We start from the raw sequence: 18,680 nt of genomic DNA on the forward strand, positions 1-18,680 counted from the left end.
TCCTGCTGCAACCATTCTCACTTGTTTGCATTTTTTTTCAGTTGAACCATCTAGTGATACTGTACACCAGGTTCACTAATATCCTTAATCACCCCTTACTAGCGTCACAAATCAAACCAGATCCACTATCTCCACTGGAAAGACAACCATTTTACATATTCATTTGTTACATTTTGGGTTTTTTCCCAATACTGAATATTATGTCAAACAATAAACTGGGAGACCAAAGCTTTCAGAAATACCAGTTTAATGAGCTAAGCTACTATAAAATGTCATCAACTTACTGCATTTTCAGGCTCTCTCCCACAAAAATGATGTTTCTTCTTAAAAACAGGCACAGTGTATACTGGATACTGCCATTAAGAATGAAATACCAGTAATAATCACAGATTTAGAAAAAATTGCTAAATACCATACTACCCATCACAGAATTACAAAATGCACTGACCCCTAACTTGAGAGGCACAATCAGCTCTACATAAGCAATTAGCCACATTCCTTTTCTTGCCTTATGTCAGCATAACCTCATTAAACCTAATATTTCCCTCATATTTGTCTTTAGCACATTGTTCTGATCACAGTTTCATCATTCTTCGAGCCACTTAAAAAAGCATTACACATCTAAGACCAGAGTAAAATCATTACACTACAGCTTCAAGAGCTATTCATGTATAATTCAATGATTTTTGCTCTAAATTAGCTTATTATTCACAGGATCTGCTCTAAAGGTTGTTTTTTCTTAAAGCACAAAGAGCTTGGCTATGCTTGGAAAGGTAATGCTCACTATAGCTAAATACTAACAGAAACCTTTAAAATACTATTTTAGCATGTGAAGTGCATTCACCCCTAAGCATTCATCCTGCTCACTTACAGGACACACAAAGGTTACAGTCAGAGTAGTCAGAGTGGAGACAAAACCTGAAGCAACTGCAAAGCTAAAAGCAGAACCTAAAACTTCCAAGATTTGGTCTAATTACCAATGAACTTCCTTCAAAAAAATCTCTTGTGCCACAAAAGGTATAAAACCATTTAACCTTCATCCATTTTCATTAGTTAGATCTGAAGTTAATAGCAAATCTATTCAATATAATTATAAAATCTTTTCTTAAGACTCCTACTTACTCTTAAAAGTAAGTGAGAAATTGATACAAGTTCCACTAAAGGTTCTGCTACCACTTGCATTTTCTTCATTCCTAAGCAACACAAACTAGCTATGCCTGTAGTGGATTGATCAGTAAAATCCCTCCGGAATTTTGAAGTTGCGTTCAGTTTTACTTTTTCATCCAATAACAAAACATTTTGCAGCTTCAATAAGGATGCAAGACTCGAAATCCAGTTATAATCCCCTGCAAACACTCCAAATTTAGGTATATTTGTTACTTGAGATTTCTTACCAATCATCAACATAAACTTCAGGAGAGGAGGTGCTCAAATTTTTCTTTAGTATAATTGATGAATAACACCTTCACTCTATGAAAACATACATAAGATGCAATTGATGGGCAAATGCTGAAGGCCAGGGAAGACCACGCATAGCATAGCAGGAATTGCAGCAGAAGCAGAGATTTCTATAGCTAACAGTATTAGTTTTCAACACACAGAGCAGTATCAGCATGCAAAAGTTCTCAGTCTACATAAAGTGACATGACTTTTACTGACACAACTTGCTTCTATTAAAATATGCCAACATTTGCCTATTTGGGGAATTTTTCAGAAAATGAATAAAAATATTATTGGCATATGAGAAAAATACTAGGTGTTACCTGCTGTGAGATAATAAAAACCTGTGCAACTCCTTCACAGTAAGCACACACTGCTCATGGAGTAACTTGCCCACACCTAGCAGATGATGAGTTCAGAGAGAGCTATCCAGCAAACGCAGCCCCAGCACGTACGTGACCAGTGTCTGCAGAATAGCCCTGGAAATCACACACTCCAATGATTACTGTTTCTTGCTACGTGCCTCACTAGGCCTGCGGCTAGGATTTTGTTCATGGAATATTTTAGCCAAGAGCTCATCAGAAAACTGCCTAGAAAACATGTGAATGTATACACACGTTGGTGTTATACAATGCAAATTTGTCAAATCAAACCTACTGTAACTGACCAGCACAATTTCTTAAGTTCTGAACATAGGACAGACATAGATACCCCAAAAAGGCAAAACAGGCATTATATGAGATGAAACAGAGCCTCAAGGTTATGCAATAACCATGATTTAAGTATTACCCTGCACAATGCTCAGTTACAGCCTAAGACAGGTTTTCTTTAACTAGTAAAAGAATTTTTACTCTTCAGCAAGATGTACTTCAAAATAAAATTTGGCATCTGTATCACTGTGCTGGAGCTGCATTACTTTTTACATTAAATTGAAAAACATTACCCTTCTGTTCACTTTTTTTGCCAACAATTTTTACATTCAATTAATTTTACCTTTGATTTTTCCTTACTATTTTAAGCCTAGATACTGACACACACCATCTTTTTTTCAAGTATGTGAATAAAGTCTTTACCTCAGGGCCAGACTCTAAAGCATGTCTAACCTAGGGCTTTCTTTGCAGCCAGAGGGACTACAGACATAGAGACGCTGTAAATTCAGATCTCAAGAATTAAGCTGCAATATGTAAAGGATGTGTAAAGGATTTTGATAAGGCAGGCTCAAGTCCCGCAAAAACCCTATAGATAAGGCCCAATACTCTGACCTCAATAATTACCCTTATTAGTCATTGCTATCTTTAAATAGACTTTAAATAGTCAAGGACATACACTATTTTCTTACTTAAGCAATAATGGAGAGAGTGTTGGACATAGGCAAGACAAGAATACAGTACAGTCCAGTCAGGATAGTGTTACAGTGGCCTTACCCAAGAACTGCAAATTATTGGAAAGGTATTTTTAAATTTCATTAGTCATTCGCCATCAAACAAAAAGGAACTGTATGTGGTACAAAAACCTCTCTCTTTTTGTGAGTGTGCATATATATATATGTATATAAAAAATTTGAATACCTCTATAAAGTAGCTCATGTTACTTCTTCGATCTAGTCTATGTAGCTCAAATAGTAAATCTAATAATGGCAATGTCATTTCTACCTACCCTTTTGTCATTATCAATAGTGTATTTTTGTTGTCTACTTAATCTTAGCCAAAGTCATTGCAGAAAATTTTTCATACAAACACCTCCCATACGTTGACCAGGTGGGAGAGAGTAACACTGAAGTAACAACTTGAAGAACCCCTTTGAGATGTTATCTCAGTTTTGTTGAATTCATTTTCAAAATGTCCACTTAACCTCTAATTTGTATAGTTTAAACCTCAGTAAGAGTCTGGACAGAAATGACTGCAATTTAAGGCTGTTTCACCAAATTACATTACACGCAGATAGTCTAAAAAACCACTTTGCTGTAAGATGGTTCTCATTTCTTTAACACTGTGGGAAAACACTAGCATCTTTCCATCAGTACTTTTTTCCTCCTCTGCAATTTGAACAAACACTCTCCTTTAGAAAAGACTCACTTTACAAATTTTAGCCCTTCTTCACTCCCAGGCTGTACATGTCGAGACAAGACCAAGTCACTCACATTTTCCAATCTCATAAAAATTTCAAGAAATTACTTTTAGGCAATTTTCATAAATTCAAAGAAATAAAAAAAAAAAAAAAAAGAAAATAAGTACTTTGCAGTCAATTCAACATCTGACATTCAGCCGCATGCAGCTAACCTTTGTGTTTCCCTTTTTTCTCCTTTCTGGTGCTGCCAGTCTGACAGCTCGCAGCTGCTGCCTTGGTTTTTTTAGTTGGTTTCGGAGCTTGGGCATCCACTACCACCTTTACATCTTCCTGTTCGGCCTCCTGCACTGCTTGAGAGATTCAGGGTACCCCACCAAAAAGAAAAAGAGAGAGAGAAGAGAGAAACAAAGAGAGAGAGAGAGAGAGAGAGAAGAGAGAATGAATTGAGAACTCTGTGAAGGCATGAAAGAGTAAGCAGACATAGCAGAGTTTGTTTGGTATTTCAGACAATTCATGCAGAGAGAAGAGTCAAATAAACCAGAATTTGCAAAGCTACAGTAAAAACCTGAAAGTGTTAGGTTAGCTGGGATGTATTTCCTAACTTTTTTCCTCCTTCCAATAATACATCAGCTCCTAACTTTCAGGCCAAAAGTAACATCAGAATATTAGTATGTTGCTAAGCTATTGTAGGAAGCACTTTTCATCATAGTAAAGCTCTGCCAGACTGATCATCAACAATGGCAGCGTGAAGGCAGAAAAATTTTATTTAGACTTTGTAGTACCTATGCTTAAAGCTACATCCTAACCCTGCAAACAAGGAATCATCAGAAGGTTATTTTCAAAACACATCTTGCACAATTGTATATATCACAGTACGATGAGTAGAACGGCCATGCATTTTATGGTGAAACTATACCCAAGCTAAAATTAAAAACTCCTCCTACTTTGTAACATACACAAATTAATTAATTCCTTAGAAGTCTCGACTTAATATGCATGGCATAAACTGTGAATGTCAGCATAATTCATGCAATGCTACTTGTTTTCAAAGTAAAAAGAGGCTTTATCATTTTCTAAAAGCACGACACACTTTCAGGTCAGTATTTGAATTTGTGAAAGCAACACACTGAGTAACCTTCTTCTGGCCAGGTCAAGCCTTGAAGTGAAAGCTTGAGTTTACAAAGGCATAAAAGCAATTACCTTTGTGAAACACATAAAGGAATCCTCAAACTTTACACCCTGAACAAAACAACCTGTAGGTGAGCACCAATAACTTTTGGTGTCAGCTGCTGGTCACTGTTACTTGCTGAGCCCCACTCGCTTCACCTGGTGACTGTGGTTTATCTTAGAGGAGTATCACCCTGGCACTTGGGGCCTCCTGCCATCCCTTTCTTTTTCCCAAAACTGAAGTGCTTTCTTTAAAAGGATAAAAGAAGTCAACTAAGGAACCTTACCGGAAAGAACTGGTTGCCCATAAAATTACTTTAAAAATATCCTGACAAACTTCATAAACCCCCAAAAGACCAAATGATGCTCAATGATGTGTGGACTGCCAGTAATCTCTCTTTGAAGGGGGAAATTTTCCCTAGGTTTCTGGTCTGTGAGGCAACTTTCCTGCTCACCAAATCCTTCATGCGCATGAATAGCCATGGAAACACCAAGGAGATTCTCAGAGAAGTAAGATTAAACGGATTTAGTCTTGTCTGTGTAGACTGTAGCTTACAAACTCACAGCTACCCTCCCCAGCACAGCAATCTCTTATGAACAGCATTACATTCACAACACAATGAGCATCTGAGGCACACAATAAACACATGCTCCTTTTCTCATTACACAGAGGAAGAGTTCAAGTTTCATAGAGCATATACATTAAATTAGTAAAGGAGTGACTAAAGGCCCAAAGAAACAGCTTGTCACTGACCAAGTCCTCATTCCTGACTTTATCATGCACTAATCACAAGATTGCAGTCCCTTTCCTGAGTGTAAAGGAGCACTGGAAATTAATAAGACATAACCAAAGGAGTGAGTGCACAGGACGCCAGGGAAAATGGCACATAAAAGGCAGTACACTAGGTCCTATTTCCATGGGCAGAGCAGCCTCGGACTAAGCAGGGAACCACAGAGTCCCTGCTCCACAGTCTTTAAATACGTGGGATTTGCCAAGCCAGCAATCTGTCCTGTATTTGTAGCTCAGTCTCTCTTCAAAAACTAGGGTATGTTCTTTTCGTTGTTTTAAAGATGATAATCCATGTTATAATTAAATTCAGTACTTTACAAATGACCTATATTAAATGACCAGACAGTTCTCTAAATCCTTTTAAATATGGCCATATTCATTCACTCAGATGAAGCATCATTTACTTGGTCCAAAGCAATGATTAATCAGCAAAGGATGAAATATTCTGACATTGTTAATTGAAAAGTTAAAGACTTATCTTCACTTTCTTGTCAGCCAACCTTTGATCTAACAAGTAAAAGCCCGAAGCTTTTTTAATTACTTTTGTCTCATAACTTTCAGCAAGAGATATCTGATTATAAGTACAGTAATGGAGCTCCAAAGGACAGGGAAGGAAATACTGCCATTGCTTTACTCTGTAAGGCAGAGAACAAGATTTCAGTCCAGTAGCCATTTTGAGCATATACCATCACTGCTGCCTATGACAAACAGGACTTTCAGACATAAGTGATGGAGGCTGCAAAATAAGATTTAAACCATAAATGCGCAGATACTGCAGCTGGGTTCATGAAAGGAATTGGCACAGAATTTCCTGTTTCTAAAGGATGCTTTTCTGAGCTTTAACATTACATTTAAAGCACTACCTCTAAAATAAATCCAAATGAAATCCCAAAATACCATCTCCACCACAAAACCCCACCATCTTATTCTTAGCTATTAACTATTCAGCAAATAGCAGACCTCGGCTAAGGCTCATCTGCTCACTAATGTTTTCTCTTGTGACTGCAAATATCAAAGAAATTATGTAGTTTTGCTACTGACTGTACAAATTCAGTTCTGGACAGGACTGAGTTCCAGGGGACTTGGCTACGTACTTGCAGTTAAGTACCGGGTAAGCAGGGGTCTTCCCCTGCCCCTAAGCGCTAACCTCCCCACATACCTCACGTGTAAGTGCTGCCCGCTGACGCGTGGTAGGAAGTGAAATTTATGCAGCGCAGCAGTTCCTGTATACAGGGCCAGTCAAGACACTGACCCTTGCAGAGGAGTGGGCAATGGGCCATCTTCTGAAGCCTGCCGACCTACAGAGAGAGATCTGTGGACCTGCCTTGCTCAGTGGGTCCAACAAATGTAGACGTGGAGCAAAATTAAAAAAAAAAAAAAAAAAAAAAAAAAAAAAGGTGTTCTCCTTCCAGTGCTTTCTCCTGCCCTGGAGAGTTGTAAGAACAACCATTTCTAATACCCTCTGTACTCGCTCTGCAGCTGGTCATTAGCATGTGGATCTTTGAACTTACTGAACCAGCACTCCTTCTAGTCTGTTTTTGCGGAGATGAAGGGATAATTGAGCAATTTGTAGAGGCAGTGGTTATCCTCAAACGTTCATCAGGGGATCAAATGTCCTCCTCTCTGCCCTCTACTACATCTTGGGATCACTAAGTAACAGCCTGACAAGAATTTCCCTCCTCAGCAGGATGGGAACCTTGAGGCAAACTCTAACATGCTTTCTCCACAGACTCTAGATAGCCTCATAAAACAATTTAGAGTTCCCTGCAAGAATGCCTGAATAAGGAAAATGAGATAAACTGGCCTCCCTAGATAATATTCACTGATATGACAATATGATTATGTCCTTAGTTGGATGTTAAAAAGTTAAAAACAATAATAGCAGTACCACAGGACAAATAAAAGAAGAACCTTAAATGCAGCTATACAGGGATGGAGTTTCAAAAACTGTCACTCAAAAATGCATTAATTTCAATACAAAAAGAGATTTAGGCAACTTTAAAAATCCCTATTGATAGTTATCTTAACCAATAGGAGACTACATTTGAAAATCTAGCCTGATAATCCATGTGCCCCACCCCAAATTATTAAAATCTTCACTTAAAAAAAACCCCACAGATTTACCTTTTCTATTAGAATTATTTGTTTATACTAGAATTTTCATTTAGATGAGACAAAAATGGAGGAGTATGTGTTGTGGTAAGACAGAATTCCAAACAGCAAATAATGCTGGACTCTCAGATCTGGTGTTTCATTCTCATTTGGATACATAAATTGTGAGAAATAGTTTTGAGATAAATGGCAAGCTTTCAAATAAAACAATGACATGATTTCGATTTTAGTGTTATTCATCTATGTTCATTAAATCAAATACTGACTACTAACCTCAATACAGTATTATAAAAAAATACTTTTGGGGAGACAGAAAAAAGCACAGATTGCGATATTAATTCACGATCTGAGCTGAAAAGAAAAGAGGAACAACAAACAAATAGTCTATTAACATAGTACAAGGTGAGTGTAGAAGGACTTGCATTAATGCAAGGGCAGTGTCCTGGCTTTGCCTTGCATCACCAATGGTCTAACTGCTAAAAGTGGAAAAAAGAAGCCTCTCCCATGAACCAGTTCTGTGTTAGACAACACGCATGTTTCAGGGATGCTGTATGCAGCTACAATGCAGAATCAAACAAAAGGATGCAATTTGTAAGTAAGTGAATAATCTGTGATGCAGACTCCACGAACTGAAACAAAATATTGAAAGATAGTTATCCACACATATTTCAGTGAATGAAAATGAAAAGCATGTTTTTCCATCTGGCCTTCATGATGAGACGTTCACACAGGAAATTAGTTTCAGAGTAGCATGCAATGAAAATGCAGATCTTTTTTTTTTCCATTTGCATGACCATTTTTCTTTATATGAGTGCTTGCACACACTTACGATCTTAGAGGAAGAAACAAACAAACAAACAAATCTATGAATCTTAACTTAGCAATCCCTATCACGTAAAGATGCCATGTGGCAAAAAAAGTGGGTTTGATCAGTACATTACGCGAAGAATGAAGTGAGTGAAAAAATCACAAAAAGATTTTTTTAAATGGATACATTAAAAATTTGTGCAGTCTGTCTGGAAAACACCTTAAGTAGAAAGAGGCTGAACAAGACAATGAGGTATGTGATGCAAATGATTAGCTCAACTGTATAAGGCAAATATTAATTCTATTTACCAACGTCCTCTCAACAGTAAAAGTGAAATCCAGAATTAATATCATGCAAAGAAAGATAAACTATAGTTCAGTCGGTGTACCTTAACAAATCAATGTAAATTAGTTGTCCTTCTCTTATTGTTGCCTGAGATGCTCTTGTGTTTCACTATAAGAATGGCTTGCTATTTTACTTTGTAAAGTTCTAGATTTAGTGAATCTTGCTGCTTATTTGGGCTCTCGTTCCTTATTACTTTATTTGATCAACTTAGATTCTGAACCGGTCTAGTGTTTCTACAATCATCTAAAAGACACTGGATTCTATCAGAAACATTCTGAAGATGGGCAAACCCAGTCTATTTTCCAATGCAATGAAATATTTTGATTAGTTTTATATAGACAATTAGTTAAATTAGTTAAATACAAGGGCCTGAATTAGGGCAAGAACTCTGGTGTGTTAGGTGGTACTATTTAATCACATACAAAGATTTGATTTCTGCTTCAAAATGCTTACAATCAAAGGCATTACCCCTGCAAGCAGTAACTTACAGTTAGATTCCAGATTCCCAAAAAATTATATTGCCCATAAATTCCCTACGGCTCCTTGCAGTTTACGTATCTAACACTGGTGTGTTTATCAGGCTGGTTTTAGAAAGATGAAAATACTTGTAAGTGAAACTGCATGTGAACGGGCTCAGAAAAAAGGAACAAGTGTACATGAGAACCTGATGCTGCTTACGGACATTATCAAAACTCATTGCTATAAGGAGATTTCCTGAGAAAGAACAAAGGAGGGAATTAAACAAAAAATCCTTCTTAACCCCCAGATATCTGTTGTCTGCCCCTGGGGAGGGGGGGAAAGAAAAGGGAGCACGTGAAATGGAGAGTTAAGAGCAATGAATTAGACTCCTTGGGAAAGCAGACAACTAACAAGGAAAGCTAAAAATATCCATGAAAAACCTGTGCCAGGAAGATTAAGGACAGTAAGAAATTACATAATTATTTTGTGTATCGGGGCCCTGAGGGCACGAGTAGGCTTTAATTGCCCTGACAAGCCTCCCTGAGGGCTTCTACCCACACCCTGCCCACGGGCTCCATTTCAGCTCCGCCCGGGGCTGTGCTGCAGCTGTGTCTCCTGGGAGGACCCTGGCACTACGCTGTAGGTAGCTCATCTGCTCGACGGACCCCTCGTGTGCACGCTGCAGCCTCGTCTCTGGCCCCATCGCCTTTCCGCCCTGACTGGCGCCCTGGAGGGCCCTGGCCCCGGTTCATCCCTTGCCATGTCTGGGACTGCTGAGGATCCCATAGCAGCGGCCGGCTCTGCCCGCCACGTTCAGAGCCTGTGGGATGGTTCCCCATCTGTGAGGGCATTGCCTGTGCTGGGGTCACCCTCACCTCCTGGCCCCTCCTGCTCCCAACACCAAGATTGTCAGAGGACAGAAAATAATGGCTAGTTGTGAAGTGGTAAGTGAAAGTAAATATACTTTAAGTGGAACTTTAAAGCAAAGAGAAGGGAGTTTTTCAAGCAATTGTGCGCAATTGCCTCTAAACTTCCTTCTCAAATCTTTCAGTACCAAGACCCACAAAAAGACCTCTAAACCACTTGCTACCCGCTGCTATCTGATCGTTGCTGCCAGGTTAGTTTGTTTATTTTGGAAATGTGCAGCAAGGACTGCTGATAAATCAAAAAGATGCTCTAAAGGATGAAGGTGAAGAGACTGCAGCTGAAAGGGAGATTTCAGAATATATGCTCATTGGAAGTTAAGTATTTTGCCCACATGATACTTGGAGTGCTGCCTGATCTCTCAGTATTAAGTGTCATGCACAGAACATTCATTGCTATCTTCAAAAAATAAACTAATACCTTCTCATTTCAAGGTCAGTGGGAAACAGGGATGGCGAGACACTGTTCTGATGAACATGCAAATATATGGTTTTTTAAATGAATGGTTAACTGGTGTCATCTTATAAAGCTGACTGCTTGATAGTTATCAGAAAACTCTCTCTCATCATTCATGATAAAGGAGCAGAATGACATGTCAGATTTAACAATCCAGAGCTATGACTTGTCATCAGAAGTCTGTTCAACATACGACACAACCATTACATCTAGATGTGCTGCCAAATGTCAAAGAAGGAAAGTAAGAAAATAATTTTGCCTTTTTACACATGGTTAATCTAAATCTCTAAATTGGAAGTTGCCATGAAAATTACTCTGAGAGTATCTAATTGAAAACATTTTTAATTTCAAGTCTTAAAAAAAAAAAAAAAAAAAGCCACAGCTGCAACAAAGTATGGTAATACTAATGAAAGCATATCTGGCACTCATTCAAATCACTGCCTTCCTCAGTGCTGTGAAAAGAAAAATCACTCCCTAATGGAAATTCACCATTTTCACAGAAGTAAAATTACTCTTCTCTGTAAAAATGGGCTTTCATAATTTACATTAAATGTAATTAAATAATTTAATTAAATTGTTGCAGTAACTAGTGTATCTCTGCATGCTAACTTGGCTCTGGGAAAGCTCAGTATGTATTTGCAATCCAGATTGAAAAGAACTGTACTCATAGCAGAATTTTGCAGTGTCATATCAGGCTAAAATGTTTGTTCAGGTTTTCAACAAACTTCACAAAATAAGTGGCGTAGAGATACATGAAAACAAACCAGCAGATGTGACTGTGAGGCATTACAGAACGGCAAGCAAAATTTAATAAAAACTTTAAACAAACAGGTAGCAATATGTCCTTATGAAGGACACCGAATCGAAAATAAACAAGAACACAAGAAAGAGAAGACAAAGCAATTTGCAAGTGATCTCTCCTACACAGAAGGATTAAATTTCTTCCAGTGAATAAATGACTTTGTTGTCTTTTATATACAATGTTAACTAAATAGCAATACAAAATGTTGTCACTGGTTCTTATTTTGCTATTTATAATGATGAAACAGTGATGAAATTGTGTTTGGTACTGCAAGAGAGAGGCATTATTTGTAATAGTAACAACTGGAGCCAAACATCATGGAAGTTAATGGAAGGATACCTATTGCTTGAAATGGCAGGCAGATAATTTAGGGTCTTATCTACAAGTGTGGTCCCAAAACTATATTAATACCTCCATTTCAGTGGGTGGGGGGGGAAAGGAAAAAAAAAGGAAAAAAAAACCGGACACTGCATTCATCATTTTACATGAACACTTTCTGTTACCTCCATACACTCAGCTTTGTCCCCGACTTATCTAGAAATGCTGCCATGAAACTACTTCTACTACTGTGCTTATGTGTTCCGAGATGCACAGATTATAAACCAAGAGGTTCTTTCCCATGAAATATATCTCTATAATCCTTTCCAAGTTACAAAAGCAATTTCCTGCACACTTCTTCCTACCTGATCTACAGATGCTGACAGGCACACACTGCATTACCACGGGCTAATACTTGAGCTTAAACTAACTACTCATGGACCACAGTGCCAAGGATTCATTTTATCTCGGGTTGGCCTGTTCAACCTAATTCATGTCAGTTCCCGCAGATAACTCAAATACTTCTGTTGTTATTAGTTAATTAGGCATTATGCCAACAACAAAAAGGTTTTTAAAAGGTATACTACATGCAAGTCATTTACAAGCTACAGGATCTGAAAACTTTTACCTTTAGGTGAAACATGGGCAGAAACTAAGAAATTATCTGTCTGGAGACTTGTGTATGGTGAATTCTGCAGAGCCACTTCCTCAGTGGAAGGGCACCCATCTCCTTAAAAGTCTCATGGCACTCAGAGGAATTGCTAGTAACACTTGGCAGGGAACAGAGATACTATTTCATCCTACCAACATGTCACCTCGCTGCTTTGAAGGTACCTAGGAAAAAGTATGGTGATCCTAGCAATACTCCTCCTTACTCCGTGGAGACAGGCTTTCAGCAAAGCCATTTCGTTATTTATTAAACTAACAAAAAAGAAACTCAGAAGAACCCTGTAGCTGCTTGGTTTCATGCTGAATTAAACTGGTCCCAGCATCTTCAATCCTGAGCAACACAAGTGTAGGAAAGCCACATCTGTATTATCCTCTTTGTGAGCTACCCCATCTGCCCTTAATTAATATCCCTCCATCCTACTGCATCTCAGATTTATTTGCACTTCCCTTCAGCTCCATGCTAGATTAAGCAAAATACACGTGCAGCCAGAGGACTAGCAGCAATCACCCTGCAACCCCCTGCAGAGGTTCAAAAGCAGCCAAGGGCTCCTTTACGTGGAAAAACTTATGATCAGCTTAACTAGCGAAATATGCTGTTCCACTATATCTACCTACAAATAGCTCACCAGGCCGATGTTCTATTCCAAAACAAAAGTGACTTTGACTTTTTACTCCACACTCTGATAATTATTCTGGAATGAAATGAGTTTTTATTCCAGAGTAGAGTTGCCCATCAGGGAACCATTGCAGCACAGATAACTGCATCAGAATGAGCTTATGGCAGTGTATGAAAGAAAATTTCCCAGTACAGAACGCCTAACATCTCAGAATTGCTGAGATATTATCTCTGACCTACTTTGCTCAAAGTCCCATAGAGATATCTCCACACAGGCATCCAATTATTTGTTGAAATCAACAAGTACTTTTGTGCTACACAGAATTAGTACAAGGAAAAAAAAGAGAGTAGAGGAGGATGATAGGTGGAAAGAAGTTCTTTTTGTAGCATTTGCAGTACAGGAATTGATTTCACAAACATGCTCATCCAAGCAATGTAGTTCATTCAGCAGACCATCACCTCCCATCAAAGAGTCATTCTTAACTTAAAATCAGCATGCCCATAACAGAAACAAATGAACGGAAAAGAGCAGAATAGTTCTTTAGAAACAGCCCAGCTGTCTCATGCATCCGACACTCCCCCATACAAATGTTTTCATTGAAGGGGAAAAAAGCGCCAACCCAGAAGCTGAATACCATAGTTAAAAATGGCCATCAAAACCTAACTACGTACCATGCAAATAGTGTAACCTAAGACACTAAGCACATTCCCAGAGAAGACCACACCAAAAAAGGACACTTTTGGAGTTCTTACAGTATTTTCAAAGCAACGTTCCTAACAAAGGATTTTACAAGGCCATAAAACACTTTACTAGGTAATTAAATTCTCCTAAGTTGGCTTTTGCTAACTGCACAGTTTATTACAAGGACAGCTGTCCCCAGGGATTAACAAACTCTGGGTTAAATATGAGAAACATTACTATGGTTTTTTGCTTCTCTGAAACCTTGTGAAATCTTGAAGGGGTTTGAGAGACAAACTTAGAACAAACTGATTTAAGGAGAATAAATTAGTAAGTATTCCAGCAAATGGTGTGGTATAACATTACAGGAAGGGTCACTTTTACCTTAAGAGCACAGTTAATCTCACTTAAGTCAGAAAGTCCACTCTGGTGCAAACTGTTGCAAAATTTAGCTCAGTTAGTGCAGATATGAAATTTGCTATCATTTATGGGACGATAGTGTCTGTTTCTCTGATCTGTGAAAATTAAAACCTTGTTCAACTGACAATACAGGAGGTTTAGTATACGACAGCACCTCTGTACCATAAGATACTATTTCTTAGAACAGTTCTGTACCTTTGATAAGCTATTGTGTGAAAGAGGAAAGAGAGAAAAATTCTGTTTCCTCTGATTAAAAAATAAAGAAAAAAACAAATTCAAATTCTATGCTAAATCAAATTCTTAGGTCAGATTGGAAAGAAATTTAGTTTCATCTTAAAAATTTTCATCCCAGACCCAGAGAAAATAAAGAGAGAGAAATATTACTAATGCATTTAATATTTCTTAGAAAAACATAATTAAAATAATACTACGAGAAAAAATACTTCTTCATCTGAAATCACGTATGGTAGCCTATCTGCTTGCAGAAGCAAGATAAAAAAGGTCCATTATTAATGAAGTCTTACGTTTAATCAATGCAGTTTCCAGTTTCTAAGAAAAAATTCTGCAGCTGTAACCACACCAAAAAATTCCACCAACTGCAAACCAGGGGTAGAGACTCTGAAACCTGCACTTCTCACAGCATGATTAGTTAGTCCAGTAAATACCTGCCAACAACTTGTTGAAAGATGTGACCACCAACTGAAAATGAAATGATAGGGCAGATGAAAAGTATAGCACGTGCAGTATACTTGATAGAGATCTGAACTGAACGATGAATTAAGTTTTTGTTTGTTTAAGACTACCTTTGTTCTCATTAGCATCAATTTAACATGGAGAGCATCATACCATGACGTGCAGTAAATATACATGCAATAGATCATATTCAGATACCATGATATATGGTGCTGCTGTTGCTGTTAAGATACGATTCAACCAATGGTGCTTGTTCTTCTGAATGTTTCATTCTGCGTGCTCTTGTGCGACTGTCCACATTGGACTGAACCATTAATGGCTCCTGGCGCTTTTTTTTCTGCTTCTGTTCTAGCAATGCTCTCTGAGGAAAATACAAAGAAAAGCATCTGTTACTGGACTCCAAACAGTAGCAATCTATGATGAAAAACAATGGATATCTTTACACCTTCTCCAGTTTTCCAGTGGCAGCAGTTGGCAAGTGGGATATTGGGATATCGGGTTATAGGAAATCTTTCCAAAAAACCACAACCAACCTACTGCTAAAACACCTTCTACTGAAAACAGCAAATAATTAAAATAGATCTTTCTGAGCAGTCCACCAGCTGTCAGAGCTTGCTTGGAAATAACCCTTGGGAAAACAACAGTGTGAGAGTACTGGCTGTGAAGCAATGGGAGGGTAAGCAAGGGCATGAGGCAGAGATGTCAGTTTAAGTTTCTGTAAATTAAAAGCAGGTAATCTGCAAATTAGAATCAAGTGATAATGCTGGACATGAGCCTAATTTAACAGCTATACAAGATGAACTTTAATTAAACACTTTAATTTCTCAACTAGACCTGCTGAAAACCAAAACCTTCAGCATCCGATGGCACCATAGGCACTTCTCTCTTTGAGCCCTCTTCCACAATCTCAGAGAACTGAACTGTTAATTTTACTTATCCATTACCTTACCATTTCCCTGCTCCTGTACAGTGATTTTGCTTTTAGGAAGGAGATGGACTAAGACTGAAGAACAAGAATGGAGAGTGGCCTCTTTCAGCTCCGTAAGTTGTGTGGAACACCTCAACATGACTTCAAAACGATCAGAATCTAGTACAGGACTATGGCATAAATAGAAAGTATTTGAATTTGAAAATGAGATGCTGGTAGACATGCAAGTTTATAAAACAATGGGAAAAGAAACGTATAGAAAAACATAAAATTAAACTCACAAGGTTTAACTATAAACATGACAAAGTTTCGTGAAAAGGGGACCACAGAAAAATCAAAGGAAAAGTGGAAACTTCAAACTCCGTTAAAACTTGATGGCAAAATTCCCTGAGATTTCATGGGAGAGATTCTGAATCACTGTCTTGTACAAGTCATGTAGGAATACAGTAGCAAAATAGGCAACATAGCACATAGTGCCACTAGTTTACAGCCACAAGGGCTAAATCCATGAAAGGAAAAGGAAAATATGTAAAAACTTTGTGGGAAACCTTTGTTGGCTGGCATGTCTGCCAGAACCTCCTGTCCTTTCTGGTCCATCAAAGGGGTAACAAATACATTGTAAGTCAGCCTAAAAAGCCCAAGGCAGTGGAAATGAGGATCACTCAAACCACAGTCATAAGAAAAATTTTAACGAAAGTTAGGCTTCTAAGAAAGCTGTAACCTCCACAGACCTCTCTTTTGCATTCCTTAATCAGAGACTGCAATTTTCTATCAATTACCAGACATGTCCGTGATTTCGTTACTCCAAGATCTAGACTTCAGAGAGCAAGCAGGTCCCCCTCCAAAATCTTACCTGCCTGTCAAGCTTCTGCTGACGCAGGCTGCTCCCCTCATCATCCAGAACACTGCAAAGACAAAGAATATGTAATTGGAACAAATTTATCACTCAAAACAACACCTAACAGCAATCACTGGAGCAAACTCTTGCAGGAGTTAGCCATATAAAACTCCCACTATGTTCCATGGAAGTTTGCCTGCCCTAACCTGCAAAAGTTGGCTCAAGAGAATTTAAATGCAGTCCATGAAAAACTGAAAAACTCTGGTTCACATAAACTTCAATAAAAATATGTATTCAGCCAGCTCACAAAGAAACGCAAAATCCACAGTCTATAGCTTGTTTTCTTCTCCACTGTCTTCTAATGCAAAATGTCAATGTATGCATCAATGGGATTTGATTGAAAATTTGCATATAAAGTATATAAAAAGTGAGGAGTGTAAGAGAGCTGCTTAGCAACTCAGCAGTATTTAAAGTTACGTTAGGAAAATTAACTGTCTAATCTTTTGCACACTGAAAACCAGAATTTATTCCTGAATATCTGAAAAGTCATACTGATTGCCACGCACGTCAGCTTTTAGAGACTGGCAAGACAAACAGTGTTGTGCACTGCCATATTTCTTTGTGCTAATTGTTGCTAGTTGGGAGATTAGCTCCTGCACATTCAATCATTTTCATTAATTAGATGTTAAAAACCAATGGCACTGAAATCAGAAAATTATTTTTGTAAAGTATTTTATCAAACTACTGACTACACTTTATTTTTCTGGAGGACAAAGGTCTCTATTGTAAGAACATTATGCTTAAACATTGAACATAGATAATTAAATCTTTTAAACCATAATATATCATCTACAAGGAAAACAGTTCTATAGAACAAAAAAAAAAGCCTCTTACGAGTAGAATTCATTTTCTCTTACAATACATTTTTATAAAAGATTAGCCCCTTTTTTGTAATCACTCTTAAGTCAAAAAGAAAAAAAGAAAAAATCCAGGACAAACGAACCTGGATTCTGACCTACATATAACCAAATTGTATTGCAATGGAAATTTCATAAAAAATTTGACTTCCCATATATTAATACATACTCTTTAGGAGACATTAACATTATAGTAGAGTTAGGACAGCTAATAAAGGCATGCAGAATGCCACCTTTCCAATGCCAGCATTATCAAAGACCTATAATTAGGCATTATTGGTAGCATCAACCTTTTGCAGTTTATACTCAGGTTATATGTTACGAAAGGCTGATGCTCCACAGAATGAAACTATGCTGTACAAGTACCTCTGGTATGAAATTACAGTCTCTTGTAGAGGTAATGCATTACTCATAGTCTACAGAAAAAAATAAAGAAAAAACCCCTCACACTCACAAAAATGTTCTGCTTTACACCAAGCATTCTTTGTTTCATAAATTTCAGAAACAAGTTATAAAAAGAAAGACACACATTCCCCCATTGTACACAATATCAGGTTTTTTTCAAGAGTGCTTCACAACAACTGCAATACATATTAGCTGCACTGCTAGAAAGTAAAACTACCCAAATGGATATCTTCGGCCAAACAAAATTCAGTAAAAGATGCCTAAGTATAAAGTTTCAGGCTTAATGACCTGAACAAATCCTCCTCATTTAAGCCAATGCTTGAAAAAAGCCAAAACCATGTAATGATGCTAATACAGACCGTAAGAACTGCAGAGGCAGCAATGCATATACAGCTGTAATACCCAGAGAGGTCAAGAGCCAATATTGCTCCAGTCTACCAGTCATTTGCAGAGCTAAGGAGAAAACTCCGATCTCTTCTCATCTTCTGCTTTATAAATCAGACTATGCTGACTCCCTCAGATATGTTAAATGAGCTATATATACACATCTCAGACATTCCCATAAACCACCAGTTCAGTAATTATCTTTATGTGAATATAATGGTTTTCAGTATTATGCTGGATTTGCTGTAATTCTAAATTCTGTATCACAGAGAAGGTGTCTAAGCGCCGAAAACTAGATGAAAGCTTCCTCTGCTTTCCCATCACACCGTATCCTGGCACGGAAGAAGGGAGCAGGGAAATGTCTAAACCTTACCTGTGACTCCCTGGGAAGCCACAACAAGCTAAATTCAGGTTCAGGTAAGCAAGCACAGCTCCCTCAGGTC

At 37.9% G+C, this 18,680-nt stretch overlaps 1 protein-coding gene across 1 annotated transcript in view; it reads right to left on the bottom strand.

The window, feature by feature from the left end:
* Positions 1-15,078, bottom strand: part of LOC104076619 (tubby protein homolog) — a 37,803-nt gene extending 22,725 nt beyond the window's left edge. The window contains exon 1 of the mRNA XM_009577539.1: positions 14,964-15,078. Coding sequence (XP_009575834.1) covers positions 14,964-15,078 — 115 coding nt within the window. The remainder of the gene's footprint in view (positions 1-14,963) is intronic.
* Between the last annotated feature and the right edge of the window lie 3,602 nt (positions 15,079-18,680).

This window comes from Fulmarus glacialis, unplaced genomic scaffold, assembly GCF_000690835.1.
Source record: "Fulmarus glacialis isolate BGI_N327 unplaced genomic scaffold, ASM69083v1 scaffold19535, whole genome shotgun sequence".
Taxonomy (NCBI): Eukaryota; Metazoa; Chordata; class Aves; order Procellariiformes; family Procellariidae; genus Fulmarus; species Fulmarus glacialis.